The following is a 24,879-nucleotide window of genomic DNA, read 5'->3' on the forward strand; positions in this document are numbered from 1 at the left end:
AGCCTGTAAAGACAGCCTTGAGTCAGGCAGAGAAAGCAAGGACCGCAGCCAAGGAAAAACCTGAATGTGGACTCCTAGTCCCTCCAGATCCAGGACCTCCTGACCCCCAGCATTTCCCTCTGTTTGTCTCGGGTCCCTTCCACCTGTCCAGCCAGCTGCGCAGCGCACAGGCCCGCGGTCAGCGTGGGAACGCCCAGCTGGGCTGCCTGGAGCTGTCAGGACAAGCTGCTCAGTTCCCAGCCTCTGGGCTGGCCAGAGCCCAGGCACCGCCGCCTCCCTGCCGTCGCCCGGCAACCAGGCCACCACGGCTGAGGGGCCTGGCAGAGGGAGCCGCCAGGGGCTGGTCCCAGACTGTGGGGGTCCTGGGGGTAGGATGGACAGGGGTGGAGGTGGGGGCGCGGAGGGGTACTGGCTGCCTAGATCTTGGGCCGTGAAGTAGTTTGCAGCGGGAACAGGGCAGCAGAAGACCCTTCGGGGCAGGGATTTTGGAACAGGGAAAGCCGAGCCCCTCCTCAAGGGTCCCAGTTGCCCCTCCAGCTCCCCGGTGCCCTCTTTCTGACCCGCAGGCCCAGGGGAGTCCTCGCCCGGCCCCGCCTCCCCAGGGCGCGGAAACCGGCAGGGCCCCGAGGGCTCCCATTTATGGATCAGTTTCCACTCGGCGCAGTCCCTCCGGGCGCCCGGCTGAGCGAGTTTCTTCCACTCGCTACCCTGCGTCTCCTCCTCCGCCCGCCCCCGCAGAGCGCAGGTGGCCAGCCGCCGCCCCTCACGGGCCCCAGGTGTCCCTGTTCCCAGACCCCAGTTGGGCTGGGGCGACCGCCCCCCAGGGGGACGGGGACCCTGCGCGGCCCCATTCTTCAGTCTTCGGCCGCCACCGTTTCTCCGAGGGGCAGGGGCGGGGCCCCTGGGGCGGGGTCCGCAGTGTCCGCCCCGCCCAGCGGTGGCTCGGAGTCGGAGCGCGCGGAACCCATTCACCGAGTGGGGGCTTGTGGACGGGCAGAGGGTCGCCCGGGAAGGAGCTTCGGGCCAGGGCTGTGACGGGTGCGCTCTGGAGCAAGGTGTCGGCTGGGAAGCCGGTCCCACAGGCAGGATCATCTTGTGGATCTTGTGGGATCCGTGGCTCTTGTGGACCACACTCAGGATGCTGATCTTAGTCGTCGTCCTCCTCCTCTGTCTCAGCAAGCGAGCAGGTACCGTCAGGGGGGAGTCCATGGAAAGCGGGCAGTGTGTCCTGGCTGCTGGCTTTACTACAGAGCCAGACTCCAGGGGTCTGAGGCGGGAGATGAGGTGGGGGGCGTGGGGGACTTGGGATCGAGCCCTGAAGGAAGAGGCTCTGGTCGAATAAGGAGCTTTTGAACGTGCTAAGCGAGGCTTTATACTGTCCCCCATCATCCTAGACTCCTTGCCCCACTTCCTGCAACAGCCGGAGGACCAGGTGGTGGTGCTGGGGAGCGAGGCGCGGCTGCCTTGCGTTCTGGGCGCCTACTGGGGGCTCGTTCAATGGACCAAGGATGGACTGGCGCTGGGGGGCGAAAGAGATCTGCCAGGTGAGGCTGTTTGCTTAACTCAAGGAAGGGGTGGGGGTGCTCCGCTTGTGTGGTCAAGTTGGGGAGATTGGTGGACTCAGGGAAAGAACTTTGGAGGTCCTGATTTCTTGTCGGGGACTGCTAACTGCAGGGTCGGCAGTTTGAAGCCGCCAGCTGCTTAGCGGGAGAAAGCCCAGGCCCTCCATGCGCATGAGTTACAGTCTCAGAAACCTACTGGGGCAGTTCTCTGTCCCCTATGGTGGCTGCAAGTCACTGAGCTTGAATTTTTTGAGCTGCTTCTTCAGGGTGGCCGGAGGATTTGGTGGGGGTGTGTGTGTGTGTTCATTTTTATTGTAAACTATTAACATGCCTTGGTGGTGTAGTGGTTATGCGTTGGGCTGCAATCCACATGGTCGGCAGTTCAAAACCAGCAGCAGCTCGGAGAGAGCAAGACTGGGCTGTCTACTCCCGTCAACAGCTCCAGTCTCAGAAATTCCCCATGAGTCAGCATTGACTCGATGGCAGTGAGTGAGCAGAAAACCTAAACAGGTTTGCCAAATATGTATAAAGTTGATGCCCATGTCACCCGTGCATGGGCCCACTGCCAGCTACCTCCAAGCTGGCTTTGGATAAGCCCTCCTTATAGCACTCCCCTCCCTCCCAGAGACACATCTAACCTGACGTTCATAGCAAACAGCTCGTGGCAACTGCTTTCTTGTGGCTTTCTCCACCCCCAAGTTTTGAGTATGGCTGGATTGGGAAGGAGGAGGGTTGAGTCTCTCTGGGCCTCACAGTGCGTTTAGTCACATGGTGTTCCTCTGGGGTGGCAGGGTCAGTCTTCTGGTGGTGGGCTATGGGAATGGAGGCTGGGGGTCCCGATTGAGCAGAACTGTGGTGTGTTGGCCTTCCTCCAGGCTGGTCCCGGTACTGGATCTCAGGGAAGGCAGCCAGTGGCCAGCACAACCTCCACATCCGGCATGTGGAGCTGGAGGATGAAGCCTTGTACGAATGCCAGGCCACACAGGCAGGCCTCCGCTCTCGCCCAGCCCAGCTGCACGTCTTAGGTGAGAGCCTGTCCTGCACATCCTCGGGGAACCCCGGTTGGCTGGGTGTTTCCGTGTGCAGAGAGCCCAAGGAGGTGGTTGGGTTGAAACCAAGGTCTCTGGCTCCAGGATCAAGGCTGATCTCCAATTACCCCCTCCCCCCACTCTTGTAGTGCCCCCAGAAGCTCCCCAGGTGCTGGGCGGCCCTGCTGTGTCTCTGGTTGCTGGTGTTCCTGCGAATCTGACCTGTCGGAGCCAAGGGGATGCCCGCCCCACCCCTGAGTTGCTATGGTTCCGAGATGGGGTCCGGCTAGATGGGGCCACTTTCCATCAGGTCAGGTCCAAATCCTTGGGCTAACCTTTGTTCCCCCCACTCCCACTCCCCCGGAGAAACGTGGGGTCCACTCTGACCTGAGGCTCAGTCAGAGGAGAAAAAGGCATGGGAGGGCAGGGTTCCTGGGTTAGGACCTGTGGTATGCAGGTAAAGGTTAAAAAGACTCTAGAGCTATACAACCTGCGTTCAGACCCTGGCTCAGTCTCTCAGGGGGTGATCGGTTTTGAGCCAATTACTTAACCTCTGTGCCTTGTCTGCAAGTTTCCTTATCTGCAAACTGGAGATTGTCGTAGTATGCACCTTGTAGGATAACTGGGAGGAGCAAGCAAAATCCTATTCATAAAAGGAGCCCTGGAGGTACAGTGCTCAGCTGTGAACCAAAAGGTCAGTGGTTCAAACCCACCAGTCTGCCCCAGGAAGATGATAGTCATAGAAAAATGTACAGGTGCCTTGAAGGGGTCTGACACATAGTAGCGTGAGGCGGGCTACTCCATGAAGAGTCACAGTCTCAGAAACCCACAGGGGCCATTCGACCCAGTCGCATAGGGCCTCGAGTCAGGGTGGATTGGAAGGCAGTGAGTTTGGTCTATTCATATAAGGGGCAAGTGCACTGACTGTTATCCATGACCTCCAGACTCTACTGAAGGAAGGGACCCCTGGGCCAGTGGAGAGCAGGTTGTTTCTGACCCCTTCCAGCCAGGATGATGGAGCCACCTTGGTCTGCCGGGCCCGGAGCCAGGCCCTGCCCGCAGGGAGGGACACAGCTGTCACACTGAGCCTGCAATGTGAGTGCACCTGGCTGCGGGGCCTTGAGCCTGAGGTTCCTGGGGAAAGAGGGGTCTAGGACCTGGGTTCCTGAGATGCAGTGGGGGGCGGGGGCGGGGGGGATGGGACCCAGGACCCCTAGCAAGAGCCTCCCAGGGCGCAGAGAGCAGGAGGTGACTGGGGGTCTGCAAACGGGCCCCTGGGAGAACAGATCACAGAAAGGCCTAACATCTACAGCGCCTGAGGGAGGAGGGTCTGGGCTGGACTCACAGTCCCTGCCATGCTGACGGATGCCCCACACCCACAGACCCCCCAGTGGTGACTCTGTCAGCAGAACGTCAGACTGTGCAGGAAGGAGAAAAAGTCACGTTTCTGTGCCAGGCCACGGCCCAGCCTCCTGTCACGGGCTACCGGTAAGGCCCCCCTCTCCCCAGCCCAGAGCACAGGCACCCGCTGGGGCCTGGAACCACACTAACAGACCACCTTCCCTCCAGGTGGGCCAAGGGGGGCACCCCGGTGCTTGGGGCCCGTGGGCCGAGACTGGAAGTTGTGGCAGACCCCTCATTCCTGACGGAGCCTGTGTCCTGTGAGGTCAGCAACGCCGTGGGGAGTGGCAACCGGAGCACGGCGCTGGATGTGCACTGTGAGCTGGGGCCAAGCAGGGGCTGTGACCCAAGTGGGGCTCACTGCAGCTGGGTCAGGTTCAAGTGGGGAGCGGTTGCAGGGGCAGAGAGGGTGGGCAGTTAGGAGAAGGTGATGCTAGGATACAGGGCAGGAGGGGGCGGGGAGTGGGGTGGGGGATGGCAGAGCTATTGTGGATCAGAGGATCTATGAGCCCTGGTGGTATAAAGGTTAATGCGCTGCTTTGGTCAGCAATTTGAAGTCTGCTCGGCTGCCTGAGAAAGACAAAGTGATTTATTCTCGGAATAGAGTTACTGTATAGTCTCGGAAACCTGTAAGGACAGTCCTAGCCTGTCCTATAGGGTCACTATGGGTCGGGATCAACACGATGGCCGTTTGTTTATTTGTATACTCGGGCCCTAGGGGTGTGGTGTTTCTGGGGCTGGGGTTTTCCCTCCCGGACCATGACGCCCATGACCCCCGCTCCTCCAGTCGGACCGATTTTACAGGCAAAGCCGGAGCCGGTGGCCGTGGACATCGGGGAAGACGCCTTCTTCCGCTGTGCCTGGCGTGGGAATCCGCCCCCGCGAGTGACCTGGACCCGCCAAGGGGAGGCACAGGTGAGGCCCGATCTGGAGGTCCTGTGGAAGCAGCCCGCCTTGCTGGGCTGCTTCCCAAGGCCAGGCCCCTGACTCCTTTCCGCCCCAGGTGCTGGGCTCTGGGCCCACACTGCGCCTGAGGTCCGTGGGGACTGAGGATGCTGGCGACTACGAGTGCCGAGCTGAGCCAGGGACCTCGGGCCTAGGAGGTGGGGCTGCGGAAGCCAGGCTGACAGTGAACGGTGAGCTGCGAGGCTCCCTGAAGCATCTGAAGCCCCCCACCACCACCAATGGGGCATGGCGTGGCGTGGGGGTGGTGTTGGGAGGAGTTTGTGGAGGGCAGGGCCTGGGATAGGAGTCCCCCCTCTCCCCCCCACCCCCCCAGAAGCCCATGCTTTGAGGGGATCCCAGTATGTTGGGGGAGTTATGGCTGGCCGGGCTTGTGAAGCACAGGGTTTAGGGAGGTCGAACCTCTGCTCTGATTGGTCTCTAATCTCTGCCCCAGCTCCCCCCGTGGTAACCGCTCTGCACTCCGCACCCGCCTTCCTGAGGGGTCCAGCCAGCCTCCAATGTCTGGTGGTCGCCTCCCCTTCCCCAGAAACAGTGGTAAGACAATGCCTCACCCGCACTCCTACCATGACCTACCCAGCCACCACCTCAGACACCCAATGCTGCTGCTGTGGTCAACTGCCCAGTGCCCTCCATTTCATTCCTCCTTTGTGCCCCAGGTCTGGTCTTGGGACGAGGGCTTTCTGGCCTCGGGGTCCCGGGGCCGGTTCCTGGTGGAGACTTTCCCAGCTCCCCAGGGCCTGGAGGGCCAGGGCCGGGGCCTCATCTCGGTGCTGCACATTTCGGGAACTCAGGAGTCCGACTTTAGCAGAGCCTTCAACTGCAGTGCCAGAAACCGGCTGGGTGAAACCAGCACCCAGGTCACTCTGGACAGAAGAGGTAGGACCCAGGGCTTGGAACCCCCAAATCTGGCGACCCTAAACCCTACCAACAGGATTTCCAAGGTGATGACTGCCCACCTCTCACCAAAAACCAACCTCCCTGCCATGGGGTTGATCGGGACTCACAGCAACCCTCTAGGACAGGGTAGAACGGCCCTGTGAGTTTTGCAGACTGGAATTCTTTGCGGGAGTAGAAGGATTTGTCTTTCTCCCACAGAGTGGCTGGTAGCTTGCAACTACTGGCCCACCCCCCTGACTGCCATCAGGTCATTCTGTCTCATAGTGAGCTAGCCTACAGACCAGGGTAGCACAGCCCCTGTGGGTTTCTGAGACTGTCACTCTTACGAGGGTAGAAGGCTCATTTTCCTCCCGTGCATCGTCTAGTAGTTTCAAACTGCTGACCTCGCAGTGAGCAGAACTACTCTGCCTGTGGGGGTCCCTGTGATTCAAAATCAACTCGATGGCAGTGAGTTTGGTTTTGAGTTTTAGAAAATCTTAATTTGAGGCTCTCTGTTACTTTGCAATTCTCCATATTGGAAGGTTTCCTTTAGGGGAGTTCTTAAGTGTGAGATGAGCCTTAGTGGTGTAGTGGGTCATTCTTAGGGCTGCGAATCTCTATGGGAACAGGCAGCCTCATCTTTCTCCAGTGCAGCAGCTGGTGGGTTTGAACTACTGACCTCGCTGCCCCAATGTATAGCCCACTACACCATAAAGTCAGTTTAAGCTACTGTACTTTGAAACTTGTGGAGCCAATACCGATGGGCCCTTAGAGCCAGGGGTCACAAGCTACAGGAATCTCCAAGCTTGGTGACCTGTAGCCTGGGGATTCCAAACTCAAGACCCCTCACACACCCCTTTCTTCTCCCTACAGACTTGCTACCCCTTGTGCGAATTGTGGCCGGGGTGGCCACCGTGGCCAGCACTCTCCTGATGGTCATTACTGGGGTGGCCCTCTGCTGCTGGCGCCATAGGAAAGGTTAGTGTCCAAGCCCTGCCCCACACCCTGACCACTGATGCCACCAGGGACATGGCCCTCCCCTTCCCACCTCTCCAGCCTGACACAGACCTGCGGCCTCCTTCAAATCCTATCTCCTCAGGGTCCCCCTCTTATCCCCACCCATCCCCCAGACCGGAATTGCCAGTGGTTCTCAGACTCCCTACTTGGCCCTCCACAGCCCCTTCTCTTCTGTCTCATTGGTCTCCACAAACGGTAATCCCACCCTATCACTTACCAACACTGGTTTTAGCTTCCTTCTCCAAGCAAAAGAACCTGGTTCGGATCCCCGGCAGCGACGGCTCCAGTTCTCGAGGGCCTGAAGAAGAGGAGATGGCCAGCAGCGAGGACCGGGTAGGATGCCAGAGTCCCAGACTCGCCCTAATACTGACCCGGCCCCACCTGGGCCCCAGTGCGCTTCTAGATCCAGCATGTTCCCAGATTCCTGGCTGACCTGCACTCCAGATTCCAGCTTGCAGGTGCACTGGGCGCTTTTGCCTGGTCTCTACCCAAGGCTGAGAGTCCCTAGGGTCTGACTCCCATGGCCGCTCCTCCTTACTAACCTCTCACCCGCAGGGCCCCAGCGTGCACAGGGACCACAGTGACCTGGGTCTGGATGAGGAGGGAGCTCTGGAGACCAAGGTGAGTGCTGAGAGGGAAGGGGGCTGCCTTGACTTTGTCTCTGTCTCCCAACTTCTGTCCTCCCATGCTCCATTCTGTTGCTCCTGGAGCTGGGACTTACTCCTCTTCCTTCTCCCCAAGCCACCTCACCCACACCCACAGCCTCGATCTGTTCACCTGACTGTGCCTGTGTATCTGTCCCAGCTCTGACCTCTCTGTGGAGCTCCAGGCCAGGGGTCGCTCTACCTGGATTTTGTATCCCTGCCCCTGGTTACCTCCCCCTGGCTGTCCTTCGCTCACCAAAACGTCCCGCCTTTTCCCAGCACCTGCTCTTACTCCCCAATTAGGTCTCAAACCTGCTTTGGCAACCCCACTGACCCCAGCTCCCCAATCCAGAGCCCTTCTCTTTCTCCCGTGTGCTTCAAAGCAACAACCAACTCACTGCCACCGAGTTGGTGCCAACTCATAGCAACCCTGTAGGACAGCGGTTCCCAACCTTCCTAGTGCCACAGCCCTTTCATGCAGTTCCTCGTGTGGTGGTGACCCCCCACCCAAACCATCAAATTATTTTCGTTGCTACTTCCTCACTGTCATTTTGCTGCTGTGATGAATCGAGTGACCCCTGTGAAAGGGTCTTTTAACCCCTGAAGGGGTCACGACCCACAGGTTGAGAACTGCTGCTATAGAACAAGGTAGAACTGCCTCCGTGAGTTTCCAAGACTATAACTCTTTTTGGGGGGAGATTCAATCGAGAACACTTTGATTATACAGATATATACACACAACAGAATTCTTTGGGGAGCATTTGCAGTACACACACACACACACACACACACTTCACTTCAGGGGTTCCGGGCAATAGGAAAGAGACACAAAGTTATCGCGTCAGTTAAATAGAATCCTCCCCAACGCTCCAAGAAGGGAGGCTGGCGCCCTCTTTCTCGTAAGACCCTGTATACATAGGAATAAAACCTAAAGGTGCGCTATCGTCACCCCAACACCTTTTTTAAAAAGTTATTAAAATCCAATCCTATTTCTAAAAAAAAAAAATCCAAAGGAGCTCACCAAATTATTTACAGACCTCATTAAATTATGCATAAATAAAATCTGCACAGTCAATGCCAGACTCTATAACTCTTTGCTGGAGTAGAAAGCCCCATCTTTCTCCAGAGAAATGACTGGTGGTTTTGAACTGCTGACCTTATAGTTAGCAGCCCAGTGTGTGACCACTATACCACCAGAGCTCCCAGCGTGTGCTAGTTTCTTGGCCCACTTCATCAGAGCTGCTTAAATTCTTCCTCTGCTCTCAGCGCAGACATTTCTTGCTTTCAGAAGCCCATGCTTCCCCCAAACCAGCCTGCATGTTCTGATTATGTATCTCCACTCGCGGCCCTGGCCACCCTGACCCGGCTTTTCCTGTCACCCCGCCTGAGCCCTCCTCATCACCGGCTGATCACGTGTTGCCTCCATTATTGTCACAATTGCACTGCTGACGCTTCCTCCAGGACAGCCAGTTATTCTTCTGATGATCTCGCCTCCCGCCAGTCCCTGCTTGGTGATTTACCAAGTCTCCCTTGGCCCCGGGTCCCCGTGGGAACAGAGCCCAAGTCTATCCTAGTGACAGATGTCTCCAGCAGGACCTTAGGGCATGGCAGAGAACCAAAAGTTGGGAGCTATTAACCAGTTGTCATAAAGTTGGCTCGGCATCAGAGTGACTATGTGTGTTGAGTAGAAGTGGGCTCCGTAGAATTTTTAATGGCTCATTTTTGTTTGTTTTCTGAAGTAGATCCTTTTGTCCAAGGTACCTCTGGATGGATTCAAACCTCGTACCTTTTGGTTAGCAGTTGGGTGCCTTTTCCGCCCAGGGATTCCCTATGGCAGTTAGGCAGATTGAATGAAGGACGTCTTGTCCCAATGTTTCTGTCTTTTTTTTTAATAATCATTTTATTGGGGGCTCGTACAACTCTTATCACAATCCATACATCCATCCACTGTGTCAAACACATTTGTACATCTGTTGCCATCATCATTCTCAAAACATTTGCTTTCTACTTGAGCCCTTGCCCCCGCGCTCCCCTTGTCCCAAATTTTCATTCGCTCTGCAATCTCCTTCCATACTGTCACAGCCCAGCAGGCGTGTCTAGCTTTGTGTCTCTGTCTTGGTCCATTTTTGTCTGTCTCTGTCTTCCCTGCCTGTCTTCTGCCCCTTTGTCTCTTGTTACTGTTCTTCTGTCTCTGCCTGCTCCTATTTCTGTCCTTCCATCTCCCTCGGTCTGGCTCTGGCTCCATGCGTCTTTCCATACTGTACCTGCATATTCCTTACCACGTTCCATCTGTCCTCTCAGGACCCGACCAATGGTTACTACAAGGTCCGAGGGGTCAGCGTCAGCCTGAGCCTTGGTGAGGCCCCTGGAGGAGGCCTCTTTCTGCCACCCACGTCACCCCTTGGACCACCAGCAACTCCAACCTTCTATGACTTCGGCTCACGCCTGGGCATGGTCCCCCCCTGCAGGATGTATAGAGCCCGGGCCGGCTATCTTACCACACCCCATCCTCGAGCTTTTACCAACTACATCAAACCCACCTCCTTTGGACCCCCAGACCTGGGCCCTGGGACACCTCCCTTCCCATACGCTGCCTTCCCTCCACCCAGCCACCCCCGTCTCCAGACCCACGTGTAACACCTCTCTGACAGACTATAGTCCTGGAATAATGGACTACCCTGACTCCTGAGGGACGGGAACAAGTGGGCAAGCTTGTGGCTGCAAAATGGAACCTTTACCGTCGCGTCAGCCATTGACAGAGAGTCAGCTCGGCCAAAGAGGATGGTCCGAGTGGAAACAAGATGACCGCCATGCCCACCTCTTCTCCATGTGTCAAAGATATTCAAGATGGCAGAAGGGCCATTGGCCAAGATGGGGACAGTATGGGGTGGGAATTGGGGACAGTACGGGGTGGGAGTGAGGGACTGGACATGGCACCAGGAAAATAGTTCAACAAGCCCATTGATAATGAGAAGAGAGAGCAGAGGGGAGACAAAGATGGAGAAGACGGGCCTCATCGTGTCTTGGCTCTTCCTGAGGGGCACTTTGCCTGGCCAGTGGAAGTGCAGCCCCCACCATTGTTCATTGCTCCCTGAAACTCAAATGGCCACTATCTTGGTTCCTTCTACCTTCCTTAAAGGTTCACAAAGATTTGGGCCTAAGGAGGGGAGTCATGGAAAAGGGGTGGGGAGGTCATGGTGATGAAGGGGATTGAGGGGTAAGAATATTTATGTTTAATTAAAAAAAAGTCAAAGGAGTTCATGTGCTTTCAGGATTCTCCCAGCCTCCTTTCCATCTGGGAAATAGACCACCAAACCTGCCCCAAGGCTTTTTCTTTACGCCAGCCTTTGTGCCATAGGAGCAGTGTCAAGAATTACCTCTGCCCCTTAGTCCTCTCAAACCACCATGGAGGCAATTCTGACTCACAGCGACCCTGTAGGTCCAGGCAGAACCGCCCCCAAGGGTTTCTGAGACAGTAGCTTTTTTTTTTTTTCCCCTCGAGACTGTAACTCTTTATAGGAGTAGAAAGTCCCATCTTTCTCCTGTGGGGTGGCTGGTGGTTCTGAACTCCTGACCTTGTAGTTAGCAGCCCAAAGTGTAGGCTCTCTTAATATGCACCCACACGCATGCAGATGCAAACACGAGACATACATGTGGGCATGGAGCACAGATGCATATATGTAGGCTCCTCAGTTAGTGTGGGCAAGCCAGAACTCTACATTCTCTTCTGAGGAGACAAAGCAGTGAGTCTTAAGTAAGGGAGGGGTGCTGGGGGCTGGAAAAGAGAAATTCCTTGGTCCTTAGACCAAAGATTAGAGCCCAGACTTTTGCTCTGAGCTACTGGCTCCGGACTGGCTAAGGTACTGAAAGCCTTTGTCCAAGGATTTTTAAACTAGGCATTCACTCCCCAGGATCCTTGGCCAGCAGGTCAGGAAGCAGGAACACCCGGTTCGCAGGGAGGAGAACTCAGTCTGTGGTTTGAAATGAGGCAGGCCTAGGGTCCCAAGTCCAGGTCCCTGGAGCTGAAGAAGGGTTGAGTCTCAACTGTTCTATTCTCGATGGGGGGAATTTCATTCCTGGAAGGAGCCCTGGTGACATGTAGTGGTTACCGGTTGGGTTGTTAACGGCAAGGTCTGTAGTTTGAAACCACCAGCTGCTCTATGGGGGAAAGACAAGATTTTCTACTCTTCTTAAGGAGTTACAGTGTCCAGGACCTAGAGGACCCCCATCCTACCCTATAGAGTCGCTATGAGTTGCCTGAGGGCAATCAATGTGAGCATTCCTGGATCCTCACGGGAGGTATTGTGGAGTCCCAAGCACTGGCTTCCCAGGGAGCAGAAGAAGCAGATAGGGGGTGTGGGTCTTGGGAAGGAGGGTACAAGGGTGGGGTGGGGGCGTGAGAATTCCAGGGTCCTGGAGGAGGACGCAGAATCCACAGCCGCGAAGCCCGTCACCCAGACTCCGGCCTGGCTGGCACTTCCCTGGGGCGGGACGCCTGGGATCTCGAGGGGCGCCTGCGCCAAGCCCCCACCCCGGGACCGCGCGCTGCTCCGCGCTGCGCAGAGCCGCCACGCTATTGTCCTGGCCGGGAAGGCGGGGCCGGCGCGGGGCGGGGCGAGAGGCGCCGGCGCAGCCTGGAGGCGGTGGCCCTGGCGCTGGGAGCTCCTGTCACCGCTGGGGCCAGGCGGGCCGGGCGGGAGCGCAGGGGCCGGGAGGGCGCGAGAGCTGGGACATGGGGCTAGCCAGCCCCTCCGATCGCGGTCTGGGCCACTGCTGGGGCCTGACGCCACCGCCGCTGTTGCTGCCACTATCGCTGCTGCTTCTGCACGCGCAGCTCGCCGCCGGGAGCCTGGCTGATGGGAGCCCCGGTGCGGCCGAGGTGAGGCCGGGCCAGGTCCTGGGGGTGGGGGAGGGGCGGGGCCGGGCTTCTGGGTCCCTGGGCAGAAAGTGCAGTCTTTCTAGCCAGGTTGGAGGGCCTCCAAGCGGTCCCCCGCAGCACTAGGCATTCATCAGCTGGGCCCAGGCCCCAGCAACCCCTTTCGTCTGACGCCCCGGCCCCTAAACATCAGAAATGACTAAGGTCTCCCCACACCTCCACCACCTTGGAGATTCCGCTGAAGCCCCCACTCTTTGAACGCAGAGCCCACCAACCAGAAAAGCACTGGGCCCAAGAATCCAGGTCCCTCATCCTTTGCACCCAGACGTGGACCCCCATAACCTCCCAGGGCATAGGGCAGGAGCCAGGCTGTAGCACTCCATCCTTCAAGGACTGGGTGTCCAGGCCGGCCAGGCCCCAAAGCCAGGCCTCAGGGTGTTTGCACCCCGGAATGGGAGATGGAGCCCTGGGTGGAGGGAGGAGGGGCCAGAACCCCTGGGGTTTGGTCTCCTCCCCCGCGATCCAGGTTTAACCCCTTCGGGCTCCAGCAGGGCTGTATGGGGTGGGGGCGGAGCCTGTCTCCGCAGCAACAAGGCAGCCAGACTCTCTGGGGACCCAAGTCGCCATAGCAACCGGAGAGCTGGAGCGCCCCCGCCCCACTGGAGCGGTTCCCCGGGGAACCGAGCCTTCTAGGAGGCGGTTGGGGCGCTTGGGGGAGGGAGCTGGTGCTGGGGTCGGAACATCTGGGTGCTGGGAGTTGGTGGGCCAGGAGACCAGATGCCAACAGCCCCGGTATCCTCACTGACGCCTTCGTTCTCACCCCCAGGTGCCAGGGTCGGCCCAGGTGGCCGGACTATGCGGGCACATTACCCTTCACCGGGACCTGCGCACCGGCTGCTGGGAGCCAGACCCGCAACGCTCGCGACGCTGTCTCCGGGACCCGCAGCGGGTGCTGGAGTACTGCAGACAGGTGGGCGGGATCTCGGGAGAGGCGTCGTCCTCCCGGTTGCCGACTGGAAACTGGTGGCGCGAAAGGCGGGGCCCGAGGGGGCGCGGCTAGCGGAGGCGCTGCTAGGCTCGGGCCCAACCTGGTTGGAAGCTAGGTTAGGAAAGGGGACGCTGCGGGCAATCCGTCGCGGGCTCGAGTAAGGATGAGGTCCGGGAGCGTGCCTGAGGGAGGGGCCTGGCTGGGACAAAAAGCGGTGGATCTCAATGGGACGAGGGACAGCCAGGAGGCGTGGCTATATACAATCTGGCCTAATACAAAGCGTTTAGAGAAGGGTGGTGGGCCAGAGGAGAGGCGACGCTTCGAGTGAGTGAGCCGAGGAAGTGGAGCCAGTGGAGAGGCCGGGCTAGGAATCGGGGGCGGGGCGCGGGGGAGAAGGGATGGTGGGGTTCATAAAAAAACTGGACAGGTGACAGGGCGGGGTCTAAAATGGCAGGTTTTGGGGGAGCGAGAAGAGGCCACTAGGAGGCGGGGCTAATGAATAGGCGTGGCTTAAACCACCAGCGTCTTAGGTACCCAACTCATGAACTCATCCACTGTCATGGAGTAGATTCCAACTCATAGTTGACTCTGTACCAAACTCCAAATTCACGGCCATCGAGTTGATTTGGACTCATAAAGACCCCTATAGGACAGGGTAGAAATGCCCCTGTGGGTAACTACAGAGCAGAAAGCCTCCTCATCTTTCTCCCATGAAGCAGCTAGTGGTTTCGAACTTCCAGCTTCGAGGTTAGCAGCCCAACATGTAAGGCACTATGCCACTGGCTCCTCTATAGGACGGAGTAAAACTGCGCTGTCGGGTTTCCGAGGCTGTCAATGGTGATGGAAAGTAGCCCACAGAGGGGCGAGACTGACAGGGCTGCATCTCTCCCTCGGGCCGGTGCCCTAGATGTACCCGGAGCTACAGATTGTGCGTGTGGAGCAGGCGGCGCAGGCCATCCCCATGGAGCGCTGGTGTGGGGATGCTCGGGACAGCCACTGTGCTCAACCTCACCATCAGGTTGTGCCCTTCCGCTGTCTGCGTGAGTCAGCCGGGGGCGGCTGGGGGCAAGGGAGCGAAGTAGGGGGTCTCCGAGGGCCTAGGTCTCAGACTCACTTTAGGAGGCTGGGTCCCAGTGGGTCAGAGAAGCCTTTGTGGATAAAACATCAGGATCCTGAGGTGGGTGGGACCTGAGGCTGGGGGAAGGGCTCACCCTGGCACTCCCTTGGCCAGGGGGTGAGTTCGTGAGCGAGGCTCTGCTGGTGCCCGAAGGCTGCCGTTTCCAGCACCAAGAACGCATGGACCAGTGCGAGAGCTCCACCCAGCGGCATCAGGAAGCCCAGGAGGTCAGGACCCTGCCCTCCTCCTCCCCACAAGACTCAGGGATCTAGACCCCTAAACCTATGTCCATCTGAACTAAGACCCTAAGCCCCCAATCCTCTCCTCCCTCGGAACCAAGTAGGAATCCGGTTTTCAGCTCTGGCTTCTCTCTGGATCTAGGAGTCCCAGAATAGCCAGGCCAGGTTCTGGCCCCATTTCTGCCCAAATCGGCTGTCACCCCCAGCCCCCCAACATCCTCAGGACCAAGGAGTCCAAGCCCCCACTTTTTCTCTTCACCAGGACCTAAGAATTCCATCTCCCAGTCCCCTATCTCCAGTATCACGAGTTTGAGACCCCTTTGCCCCTGCCCACCCCACAAGCCTGGCATCTGGGCCCACCCTTCCCACAGGCCTGCAGCTCCCAGGGCTTTGTCCTGCATGGCTCTGGCATGCTTTTGCCCTGTGGTGTGGATCGGTTCCGGGGTGTCGAGTATGTGTGCTGCCCACCTCCGGCGACCCCTGACCTGTCTGAGACAACAGTTGGGTGAGTGGAAGGGACCCAACCCCCCACCTCCATCCCAAGGCTACCGGGGTGGGGATGGGCTCCTAGAGGCTGAGGCCCCCCCGGGTCTTACTGCCTCAGATCTTCTCCTGCTCCTTCAGTGACCCTTCCACTCGGTCCTGGCCCCTGGGGAGCAGAGCAGAGGGGGGTGAGGAGGAGGACGAGGAAGAACCCTTCCCACAGCCGGTAGATGATTACTTTGTGGAGCTCCCACGGGCTCAAGAGGAAGAGGAGGAGGAACGAGCCCCACTCCCAAACTCCTATACCCCTGCAGGGATCAGCAAAGGTGAGGCAATCTCCAGCACCCTCGACCCCTCCACTCTGGTGGGAAGGTAATTTGGGGAGCCTTCATCTGAGGGCACCTTTGGGAGGGCCCAGCAAGAGAGGGGCTGTTTGGGTGGGATGGAAGGGATCGCTTGGCAGAAGTAGCGGTGGAAGGGCTGGCGTGTGGAGAATGCTAAGGGGGAGGTTGGTTTCGTGGGTAGATAGACGAAAGGAGGGGCCACTGAGTGGGTCCTAAGAGTCATTTGGGGGAAAGCTTGACGGATAGATGCCTAGGATTTGCTAGGAATGAGCTGTTACATTACCATTTCTCCCCTGGTGCCAGGTGGCAGCAGATGTAGCAAAACTGGGTCTACGATGGTCTCTAGCTCACGCTTGGAAGTAGTGTTCTCTATCTAGGTGGTAAGAAGCTAGACCACAGGCAGACCTCCCCAACCCCTGCTTTACAGTGACTCCCACCCCGAGACCAACAGACGGTGTGGATGTGTACTTTGGGATGCCTGGGGAAATCAGTGAGCACGAGGGGTTCCTGCGGGCCAAGATGGACCTGGAGGAACGTCGAATGCGCCAGATTAATGAGGTAATGACACAGGGTACTCAGGAAACCCCAGGGACTCATTGAGGCAAACTTCAAGGGCTTCCTAGGCACCTAGCAACACTCCTGGTCCTCCACACAACTCTCTGAGACCACCAGGATTCATTGTTCCACCGAGAGCCCCATCGGGAGGCTAGGAGACCCTGAGCTAACTGGCTCTTCTGCCACCTTAAAGTCCTCTGGGCCTGCCTTCTTAAAAACCAGAGTCGGTGAGACTTAAGGGACTGGGACACCCAGGGTCCTGAAGAGGGGTGAGGGACTCATCAGGTGGAACTGGCTTCATCCTGAAACTCCTCCTCCCGCCCAGGTGATGCGTGAATGGGCCATGGCAGACAACCAGTCCAAGAACCTACCCAAAGCCGACAGACAGGCCCTGAATGAGGTAGGCTGATCCCCAGCGGGTCCTACTTAGGCATGTTTATCACTTGGGGCACACTCCTCTTAGCCCAGGTCCCACCCCACTCAAGTCCTGCTCTGTCCAGGGGTCCTCAAACTTTTTAAACAGGGGGCCAGTTCACTGCCCCTCAGAACCATTGGAGGGCCAGACTATAGTTTAAAAAAACCGAAAAACCTATGAACAAATTCCTGTGCACACTGCACATATCTTATTTTGAAGTAAAAAATAAAATGGGGCAAAAACACCCCGGGGGCCAGATAAATGTCCTCGACAGGCCGCTTGTGGCCCGCCGGCCATGGTTTGAGGATCCCTGGACTCTAGGTCCCTCTAGGTCTTGCTCCTACCTCTGCTGCGTCCCTCTTGGCTTGCATCTGACCTGACCTTGTTCTTCTCACAATGGCCATGGTTTGCCTGATCTGGACTTGCTTCTTGCGTCTGAGGGGTGGCGCTGGAGTCCTCTCTTACGGCGAACCCCCTGCAGACATAGTCGGATCCTTTTCCATCTTGTATCAATGCTGCCAGGTTCCCTGGCTCCGGTCCACCCTCTGTCTTGACTGTTCCTCACTCCTTCCTCAGTAGGTCTAGACTCCTCGTGGCCCCACCGCTGTAACGCTCACCTTGGGGTCGCCCCGGGTTTGTCCCAGGGCTCAGGTGTGCCCTTGTTCCCTCACCCTAGGTACCACCCAGTCCATCACCTTTAGGTTCAGCGGGTCACCGGGTGGGTCCGGCCCATGCCCAGCCCAGCCCTGCCCTATGTGACTGGGAAATGTAGCACTGCCCAATTCTACGCCCGGATGGTTCCCACTCAATACAGTTTACGTTCTCTGGTGGTTTTACCGCAGGTCTAGCTCCGGCCCCACTCTACCTCTATAGCCCCTCCCCTCCACCTCGCATTTCCACTCAGTCTCCTTCAGGGGTCCATGAACTTTTTAAACGGGGGGCCAGTTCACTGTCCCTCAGACCCGTTGGAGGGCTGGACTATAGTTTTTTTAAAATCCATGAGCAAATTCCTGTGCACACTGCACATATCTTATTTTGAAGTAAAAAAAACAAATGGGGCAAAAACACCCTGGGGGCCGGATAAATGTCTTCGGTGGGCCGCATGTGGCCCGCGGGTTAGTCATACCCAAGCCTAGATCCACCATACACCCCACCACCCCCTGCCACTTCACCCTGGCAGCCTTGCCCTTTCCAGATCCCTGTGACCAGGCTCTCAGCCCTCTTCCCCTCTCCTGACCCTGTACCCCCTCTGCCCCACCAGCACTTCCAGTCCATTCTGCAGACCCTGGAAGAGCAAGTGTCCGGCGAACGACAGCGCCTGGTGGAGACTCATACAACCCGAGTCATTGCGCTGATCAACGACCAGCGCCGGGCTGCCCTGGAAGGGTTCCTGGCCGCCCTGCAGGGGGATCCACCTCAGGTGTGGGGGCCGTGAGGGTGGAGGGAGGGCCGAGGGCGAGTAGGGCGAGGGTGGACCTCAGCACCTTTATCCCTTCCACAGGCAGAGCGGGTCCTGGCGGCCCTGCGGCGCTATCTGCGTGCGGAGCAGAAGGAGCAAAGGCACACGCTGCGCCACTACCAGCACGTGGCCGCCGTGGATCCCGAGAAAGCCCAGCAGCTGCATTTCCAGGTGCCTGGATTCTTCCAGATCCCAAACATGCCGCTCTTCCGCAGACCCCAGTCCCTCGGAGGCTTCTCCTGCCTTCGGTCCTCTTCTTGTCCCCGGACCTCCTCCCTAGCCCTCAAACACCAACCCAGACTCACTGCCATGATGTCGCTGAAGACTAGCAGCGACGCCAAGGGGCAGAACAGAATGACTCTTTATGGGAGTAAAAAGCCCGTCTTTCTCCCCTGGAGCAGGCTGGTGGTTTCCACCTGCTTCCCAGACCTAGACCCCTCTTCTGTTCCTGGAACCCTCTCGAGTGCTTCAGGACCCTTTCCTGTCCTGCCCTGTACTTGCTTGCCCCTTAGATGCCAACCTTCTGTTTCTAGGATCCCCCTCCCGTGCTTAGAACTCTCTCCCTGTCCCTTGACCCTCCTCCTTTGCCTCTAGCCCCACTAGGGGGAACCCTTTGCTGTGCTCTCTGATCCTCATTCCTCTTCTTGTCCAGGAATACTCCCTTGGGTGGTCTTGAACTCCCCAGCCCTGCCCTTGAACTGCATCACTTTTTCGCCCACCTCCGATCCCGTTTCCTGTCTCTGGGGCCTTCTTTGGTGCCTCTGACCCCTCTTCCACCCCCTCTCAGAGCCTCCTTCCTGTCCTTCCTACTTACCCACCTTCCCCTTATGTCGCCTACCCTGTTTCCCCGAAAATAAGACCATGTCTTATATTAATTTTTGCTCCCAAAGATGCGTGAGGTCTTATTTTCAGGGGATGTCTTATTTTTCCTTGAAGAAGAATACGGTACACATTTATTGTTGAGCCAAAAAAAAAAAAGGAAATGTATTACCTGTATACGGTACGGTAGTAGTTGTCGTCACAAACCAGCATAACCAGACAAACTGTGAATCCTACAGTATCAAGAATTTCTTGTTGCTACCATTATTTCCATGCACAACAATCTTTGGTACATTTACTCATTTATTCAATGACAGTCATGTCATCATCTTCTAGAACATCATCATAACAATCCAAACCCTTATTTTTAGGGAGGTCTTATTTTGGGGGGATGCCTTATATTTCAGCGAGAGGCAAAACTGGAAGTAGGTCTTCTTTTGGGGGCGTGTCTTACTTTTGGGGAAATGGTATATAATAAGGCCGTCGATCCTGTTCTTTCTTTGCCTCCGGTGCACCACTCTTCCTGGGGACCATTTAGTCTCCTCCCAGCTTCCTTCCTGCCCCAGCCTCGCTCCCTGTCTTCTGGACATCGCTGTAGGCGTCTCCTTTCCATGTCTGTCCTTCTACAGCCTAGGCTCGCACCTTGGTACTCCGCTTCCTATCCCTTGTATGTGCTACTTTTCCTTGGACCCTGTTGACCTTCCTCCTTTGCCCTGCCCCAGTTTCCCCACCGCCAGCCTACCCTTCTCATTTTTCATGCCTATTTGCCTCTTTTTCTTGGCCCCCACAGGTGCAGACACACCTTCAAGTGATCGAGGAAAGGATGAACCAGAGCCTGGGCCTGCTTGACCAGAATCCCCACCTGGCTCAGGAACTTCAACCCCAGATTCGTGGGTGTCCCTAACTCTTGATCCCCATTCAAAGTTCCAAAGGAAGACCCTGACCCCCAACTTTTGACTGCCCTTGCATTTCAGTTATCGACTCCAATGTAACGAATCACCCCAAAAGTGAGAAGCATTTATCAATAACCATTTTCTTTGCTCATAGTTCTTAGGTCTGGGCAGGGTTTAGCTGGGTGGTGGTTCTACCAACCTTGCCAATAGTCAAGCATGAAGCCACATTCAGGTAGTGGATCATCTAGGGGCTGAGCCCCAGGCACAGATGGGTCCCTCTCCCTCTCCAAGTGAGCCCAGAGCCTTTCTTCCCAATAGAGTTTCTCCACATACACTATCCAGCAGGGGACATTTGGCTTAAGCTCCCCAGGGCACAGAAAGAGAAGCTGCTAGATGTTGGCCGCATTCTCCAGGTTAAAGGCAAGGGGCCTGTACAAGGACACGAACTCCAGAAAGGGGGGCAGCCTCCAGGTCCACTGCACCTTCCGGCTGGATTGCTTACACCTGACCCCAATACACCTGCTCTCTTGGCCGCCATTCCCTTGAAACTCCACCCTCTCGCCTCCTGCCTCCACCCCGCTCTATTTTCCCAGCTGCACCTCTGGTTACTCCACACTTGGGGGTGATTGCCTGCCCCCACCCACCTGTTGGCCCTGCCTTTGCCCAGTTTTGTTTGGTGGCATCTCCATACTCGCCATCTTCGTCATCTTCCTCCATCTTCCCTGCAGAGGAGCTCCTGCACGCTGAGCACCTGGGTCCCAGCGAATTGGAAGCGCCTCTCCCAGGGAGCAGCAGTGAAGACAAGGATGGGCCACAAGCTCCGGATTCTAAGGATGGTTGTGAGTCCAAGTCAGATTTGAGGGTAGATGTCCCTAACCTCATTTCTAATGTCCTAACATCTGGGCATGTTGTAGCTCCCACAATCAGTGGGAAAGGATGGGGGGAGATTCTATGATTGGGTGGCAAGGGGCAGGGGTGGGTGGGGGGCTCTGTAGGACCATGATCCTCCTTCCTTGGCCCTTTCTCTGATGACACCCTCTCCTCTTCACTGCTCCACCTGTCTCCCCTCCTCTGGCTGCCAGCGGACACCCCCATGGCCTTCCCCAAAGGTAAGTGCCCATAGAGTAGACCCCCACCACTAAAGTCTCACAGAACCCCCCAAACCCCAGGATTGAAAAGGACCCAATTACGGGGAACCCCCCAAGCCCCTGGGATGGGAGATGGTACCCCTCGATCCTAAAAAAGACCTTGGTGGGCAGGGTCCACAGAACAAGCTGCTGTGCCATCTGCGAGAGAGAAGCTGTCTCCCTTGGGGCAGTATGAGCAAAAGGTAAGTTAGTCAGACCTGTGTCCTGAGGGGAGGGAGGGGTGAGAGCCGGACTCCGGGCTCTGGAGGGAGGACAGCAGAGGTGGCCTGGACTCCTGGGGCTGAGGGAAAATGAGAGCTTGGGGAATACACTTTAGAAGGGTCCTGACATTTCCTGCTCCCCCAGGTGAATGTGTCCGTTCCCAGGGGTTTTCCTTTCCACTCATCGGAGATTCAGAAGGATGAGCTGGTAAGAGGAGGATAATTCTGGATACCCAGGGGCAGAGGTTGGAGGTCCATGGCCGGCATATGACTCCCAAGGGAACACAGTACTGAAGGATCACTCTGCATCTTCTCCTCCTCGCAGGCACCAGGTGGGACAGGTGTATCCCGTGAGGCTTTGTCAGGGCTGCTGATCATGGCCGCTGGCGGGGGCTCCCTCATCGTCCTCTCCCTGCTGCTCCTGCGCAGGAAGAAGCCCTATGGGGCCATCAGCCACGGCGTGGTGGAGGTGAGAGACACGCTGAGGTGCGGCTGAGGCAGGGAGGGTGAGGGCGGCCTGGGCAGGGCTGGGGGGAGGCCTCCGTCTCTGGCGCCTGTTGCAGGTGGACCCCGTGTTGACCCTGGAGGAACAGCAGCTCCGGGACCTCCAGCACCATGGCTACGAGAACCCTACCTACCGCTTCCTGGAGGAAAGGCCCTGAACTGGCCCCTTCAGCTACGCCCAGACTTTCCCTCTTCCTGGACCCCAGAGCCCCAACTTCCAGTCGGGGGTGGGGGGGGCAGGGAGGTCATGAAAAGTTCATTTCACACCCTTTGGGGGAGGAGTCCTGGAAAGTCTCATTTTCCCTTTGACCCCCTAAGAACTCCCCAGGGATCTCCAGCCCCCTCCCTGCTTGGGACTTAATTTATTTTGTAAGTTAATTTATGGTTCCTCAAAGTGACCACCGTCTTGATCCCAGTGTTTCTTGTTCCCTAGATCTCACCACCTCACATTTCTCCCACTAACGTCCCAATAAAGTTTTTTCCCCCCCGCCCTATCAGGCCCTCCCTATGTCTTTGGAGTGTCAGTCTCAGCTCTGAGCGCCTCCTTCACTTCTTTAAAACGGGATGAGGGATCTTTAAATCTGGGCGGGGCCTGGGCTGGTGGGCAGGAGGTAGAGTCCAAAGATGGGCTAGTCGGCGTGGCGCCAGGCGCTTTCCGCGGTGCTGAACATCTGCTGCCCTTTGGAGTTCCGACTGTGGTTTCCCTGGCAGGACCTGTGAAAATGAGCCTCGGGCAAGTCTTCCTTGAACTGTGCCCGGCGCTCACACACAGTATTCACCTCTAACCTTGGAGCCCGATGGGGGACAGGAATCTCAAACGTCCCTTCAACTTCTCCCAAATCTCCACCCCTTTCTTGAGAGGAGGTGGGAATTCCAGTCACATGTCCTGGATGACTGCAGACCCTGTTGGACAGCGCATCCTCGCTGCCATCGAGCCGATTCGGACTCACAGCGACCCTATGCACAGAATAGAGCTGCCCCTGTGGGTTTCCAAGACTAACTCTTTTGGGGAGTAGTAGAAAGCCTCATCAGTGGTTTCGAACTGCCGGCCCTGCAGTTTACAGCCCAGTGTGTAACCCTCTACACTACCTGGGCTTCTCAGGGTTCTTTATACTGCAAGTACTCTCCCTGCTCATAGATTAGGAAATGGAGACAGAGAGCAATTAGACCACGTTCCCAAGGCCACCATCCAGAAGGTTCCCAACCTGGAATATGACCCGGGCAGTCTAGCTTTAGCATCTCTGCTTTTAGCGATCAGACAAACCTGCTGCCTATGAGTTCAGGGTTGCCTAGAAACCCTGTAAACGTCGCGTGGACACCTGTCATAGAGTAAGATCCGTGGGAAACCACGGCAGACCAGCAGATAGCGGTACAGTGCCGTGTTCATCAGTGTACACGATTTTCTGCCAGACGACTTGTGCAAAAAGAACCCATTTCTAATTCTCCCAAAGGAGCGCCTGAGCTCACAGGCATGTGTGTGTGTGTATTGTTGTTGTTGGAGCCAAGGAGTCGATTCCGGCTCATAGGGGCCCCCGCGCACGGCAGCATGGCCCACTGCCCAGTCCTGCGCCACCCTCACCACTGCTCTTATGCCGGAGCCCCCTGTTGCGGCCACCATGGCCATCCTTTTCCTCTTCGTCACTCTACCCAGCGTGCTGTCCTTCTCCAGGGATGGTCTAGCCTGATAACAGGTTCAAGGTACGTGAGATAATGTCTCGCCACCGTTGCCTCTAAAGAGCATTCTGGCTGCATCTCTTCCGAGACCGTTATTTTGGCAGTATTCACACATGCATATATATTGGTATTTCGGTTGTCGGATGGCTCTCAGCTCGAACTTTCTGTTAGATTTCTCAGTTCTTGGCTTCCCATGAGCAAGCACTCATGCCCAAAGCCTGGCTTATGATCCAAGCTGGTTTTTATAAAGGATGGGAGAACTTTCAGGTGTCTCAGAAGACACACTATTTCAGGGAAGTGTGCCAAATGGCACGGGCGCGGGGCTGGGGCCCACCACCGAACAGGGGCAACCTCGTGAGACTACGCACCCACCCGTGGTGACCTGAGGCCAGGGAGACCGTGACACTGTCGAGAGGGCGCAGGAGCCGGATCCCAGGGGAGAGGGCAGAAAGCAGAAGAAAAGGGGGCCGGTGGTGTGCCAGTCGAGGTATTTGACGCCTCTGGCTGGGAGGTGTGGTCAAAGGTATTGGTTGACCCCATTGGCTGAAGTGAGCCCATCTGGGCCTAGTTTGGGCCGCCCAGGTGTACCGCCCACCTGGATGTGGTGGGGTGGGGACTGAATTGGAGCATGCCCAGTCTTTCTGGCTGGCTAAGGTTCGCCTGAGTCTCTTCCAACCTCTTCTTTTTCTTCCAACGTCTTCTATGGGGGTCTTCAGGCATGAAGAGGGGCAAGCTCCTCTCCCTATTCTGCGACCTAACATTTCCACTACTCAAAGGGCAAGAATATCTGCTCAGTGTTCCTAACTTTGCTTGACAGTCACCTTGAAAGCAATCTGTACTGGTGGTGAGTGAGTCTGGGTCACATCTCGCTGCAGACACAAAGGGGGTGTCTAAGCCTGGCTCTCGCTCAACCTGCTGTGCTTGTTATGCGGTGAAACGTTTGGCATTGTGCTTTTTTTGCACTTTATTTGCATAACCCGTCATCACCATGGCTCCAAAAAAGGTCGGTGATACTTGCAGTAAAGTGAAGAGGAAAACTGAGAACCGCAATAATAATAATAATAATTTTTAAAAAGTCATTGTGAAATTTGAACTCGACCGCCACTTGTCTGATTTGGCTGTTGAATACAACATGGCGAGGTAGACATTCACAATAGTTTTGAAAGAAAGTTGTTGTGTGTTTTTTAAAAGGCACGATTAAAATGGCAAAGGCAGCCAAAGCTATGAAAGCATTTCCCCCCAAACAGCGAGCCCGACCACGAAGAGGCTGACAAGTGACTGTTGATTTGGGTAAATCAACCACTCGACGGCGATAGCGTATCCGAGACTGTGATGTAGGAGAAGGCTAAACGGCTCCATGATTTAAAGTCCTGGAAATGAATTGTGTCATTTTGGGACCTCGGAACCAATTCTTTGATTTCCCATGAGAAAAAAAGCCCCAGTTCTCAAACTTTTCTATTTAAATATGAATCTGGAATGAATTGAGTTTGATAACTGAGGTATCCCTATAAGTTATTATTTTGTCATATCTTGCCCTGTCCGAAGTGTCCCTTCACCTACTTTTCTGTTGTCCATACCCCAGGGAGGAGGTTATATGTAGATCCTTGTAATCGGTTCCCCCTTTCCACCCCACCCTCCATCCACCCTCCCAGCATCTCCACTCTCACCACT

At 56.5% G+C, this 24,879-nt stretch overlaps 2 protein-coding genes across 3 annotated transcripts; both read left to right on the forward strand.

Moving 5' to 3' along the window:
- Positions 1 to 1,138: 1,138 nt before the first annotated feature.
- Positions 1,139 to 10,137, forward strand: KIRREL2 (kirre like nephrin family adhesion molecule 2). The gene is made up of 15 exons (XM_030886372.2): positions 1,139 to 1,187; positions 1,395 to 1,544; positions 2,438 to 2,587; positions 2,740 to 2,900; positions 3,535 to 3,685; positions 3,973 to 4,078; positions 4,160 to 4,308; positions 4,779 to 4,906; positions 4,995 to 5,127; positions 5,391 to 5,491; positions 5,614 to 5,833; positions 6,488 to 6,493; positions 7,083 to 7,183; positions 7,406 to 7,471; positions 9,796 to 10,137. The coding sequence occupies exons 1-15, from the start codon at positions 1,139 to 1,141 to the stop codon at positions 10,129 to 10,131; spliced, it is 2,007 nt and encodes a 668-aa protein (XP_030742232.1). The 3' UTR covers positions 10,132 to 10,137.
- Positions 10,138 to 12,205: 2,068 nt separating this feature from the next.
- APLP1 (amyloid beta precursor like protein 1) lies at positions 12,206 to 22,028 on the forward strand. Of its 2 annotated transcripts, none has more exons than XM_045292732.1 (17): positions 12,206 to 12,373; positions 13,197 to 13,340; positions 14,266 to 14,398; positions 14,590 to 14,702; positions 15,086 to 15,219; positions 15,339 to 15,523; positions 15,969 to 16,099; positions 16,422 to 16,496; positions 17,773 to 17,931; positions 18,013 to 18,141; positions 19,580 to 19,679; positions 20,411 to 20,521; positions 20,765 to 20,791; positions 20,942 to 21,012; positions 21,176 to 21,238; positions 21,356 to 21,499; positions 21,594 to 22,028. In XM_045292732.1, the coding sequence occupies exons 1-17, from the start codon at positions 12,227 to 12,229 to the stop codon at positions 21,690 to 21,692; spliced, it is 1,965 nt and encodes a 654-aa protein (XP_045148667.1). In that variant the 5' UTR covers positions 12,206 to 12,226; the 3' UTR covers positions 21,693 to 22,028. The 2 variants fall into 2 exon arrangements, with proteins under 2 accessions (XP_045148667.1, XP_004715861.1); XM_004715804.3 differs by having other exon boundaries at positions 20,411 to 20,518.
- The last annotated feature ends 2,851 nt before the right edge of the window (positions 22,029 to 24,879 follow it).

This window comes from Echinops telfairi, unplaced genomic scaffold, assembly GCF_000313985.2.
Source record: "Echinops telfairi isolate 266 unplaced genomic scaffold, ASM31398v2 ScPeMD7_655;HRSCAF=1070, whole genome shotgun sequence".
Taxonomy (NCBI): domain Eukaryota; kingdom Metazoa; phylum Chordata; class Mammalia; order Afrosoricida; family Tenrecidae; genus Echinops; species Echinops telfairi.

Excerpts from the sequence above, each read along its gene's own strand:
- KIRREL2 (XM_030886372.2), top strand. The coding sequence starts at position 1,139 with ATGCTGATCTTAGTCGTCGTCCTCCTCCTCTGTCTCAGCAAGCGAGCA. Across the intron at positions 1,188-1,394 it reads CTGTCTCAGCAAGCGAGCAG|ACTCCTTGCCCCACTTCCTG; the intron begins GTACCGTCAGGG and ends CCATCATCCTAG. Across the intron at positions 4,309-4,778 it reads CACGGCGCTGGATGTGCACT|TCGGACCGATTTTACAGGCA; the intron begins GTGAGCTGGGGC and ends CCGCTCCTCCAG.
- APLP1 (XM_045292732.1), top strand. The coding sequence starts at position 12,227 with ATGGGGCTAGCCAGCCCCTCCGATCGCGGTCTGGGCCACTGCTGGGGC. Across the intron at positions 17,932-18,012 it reads TGCAGGGGGATCCACCTCAG|GCAGAGCGGGTCCTGGCGGC; the intron begins GTGTGGGGGCCG and ends TCCCTTCCACAG. Across the intron at positions 20,792-20,941 it reads CCCCATGGCCTTCCCCAAAG|GGTCCACAGAACAAGCTGCT; the intron begins GTAAGTGCCCAT and ends CTTGGTGGGCAG.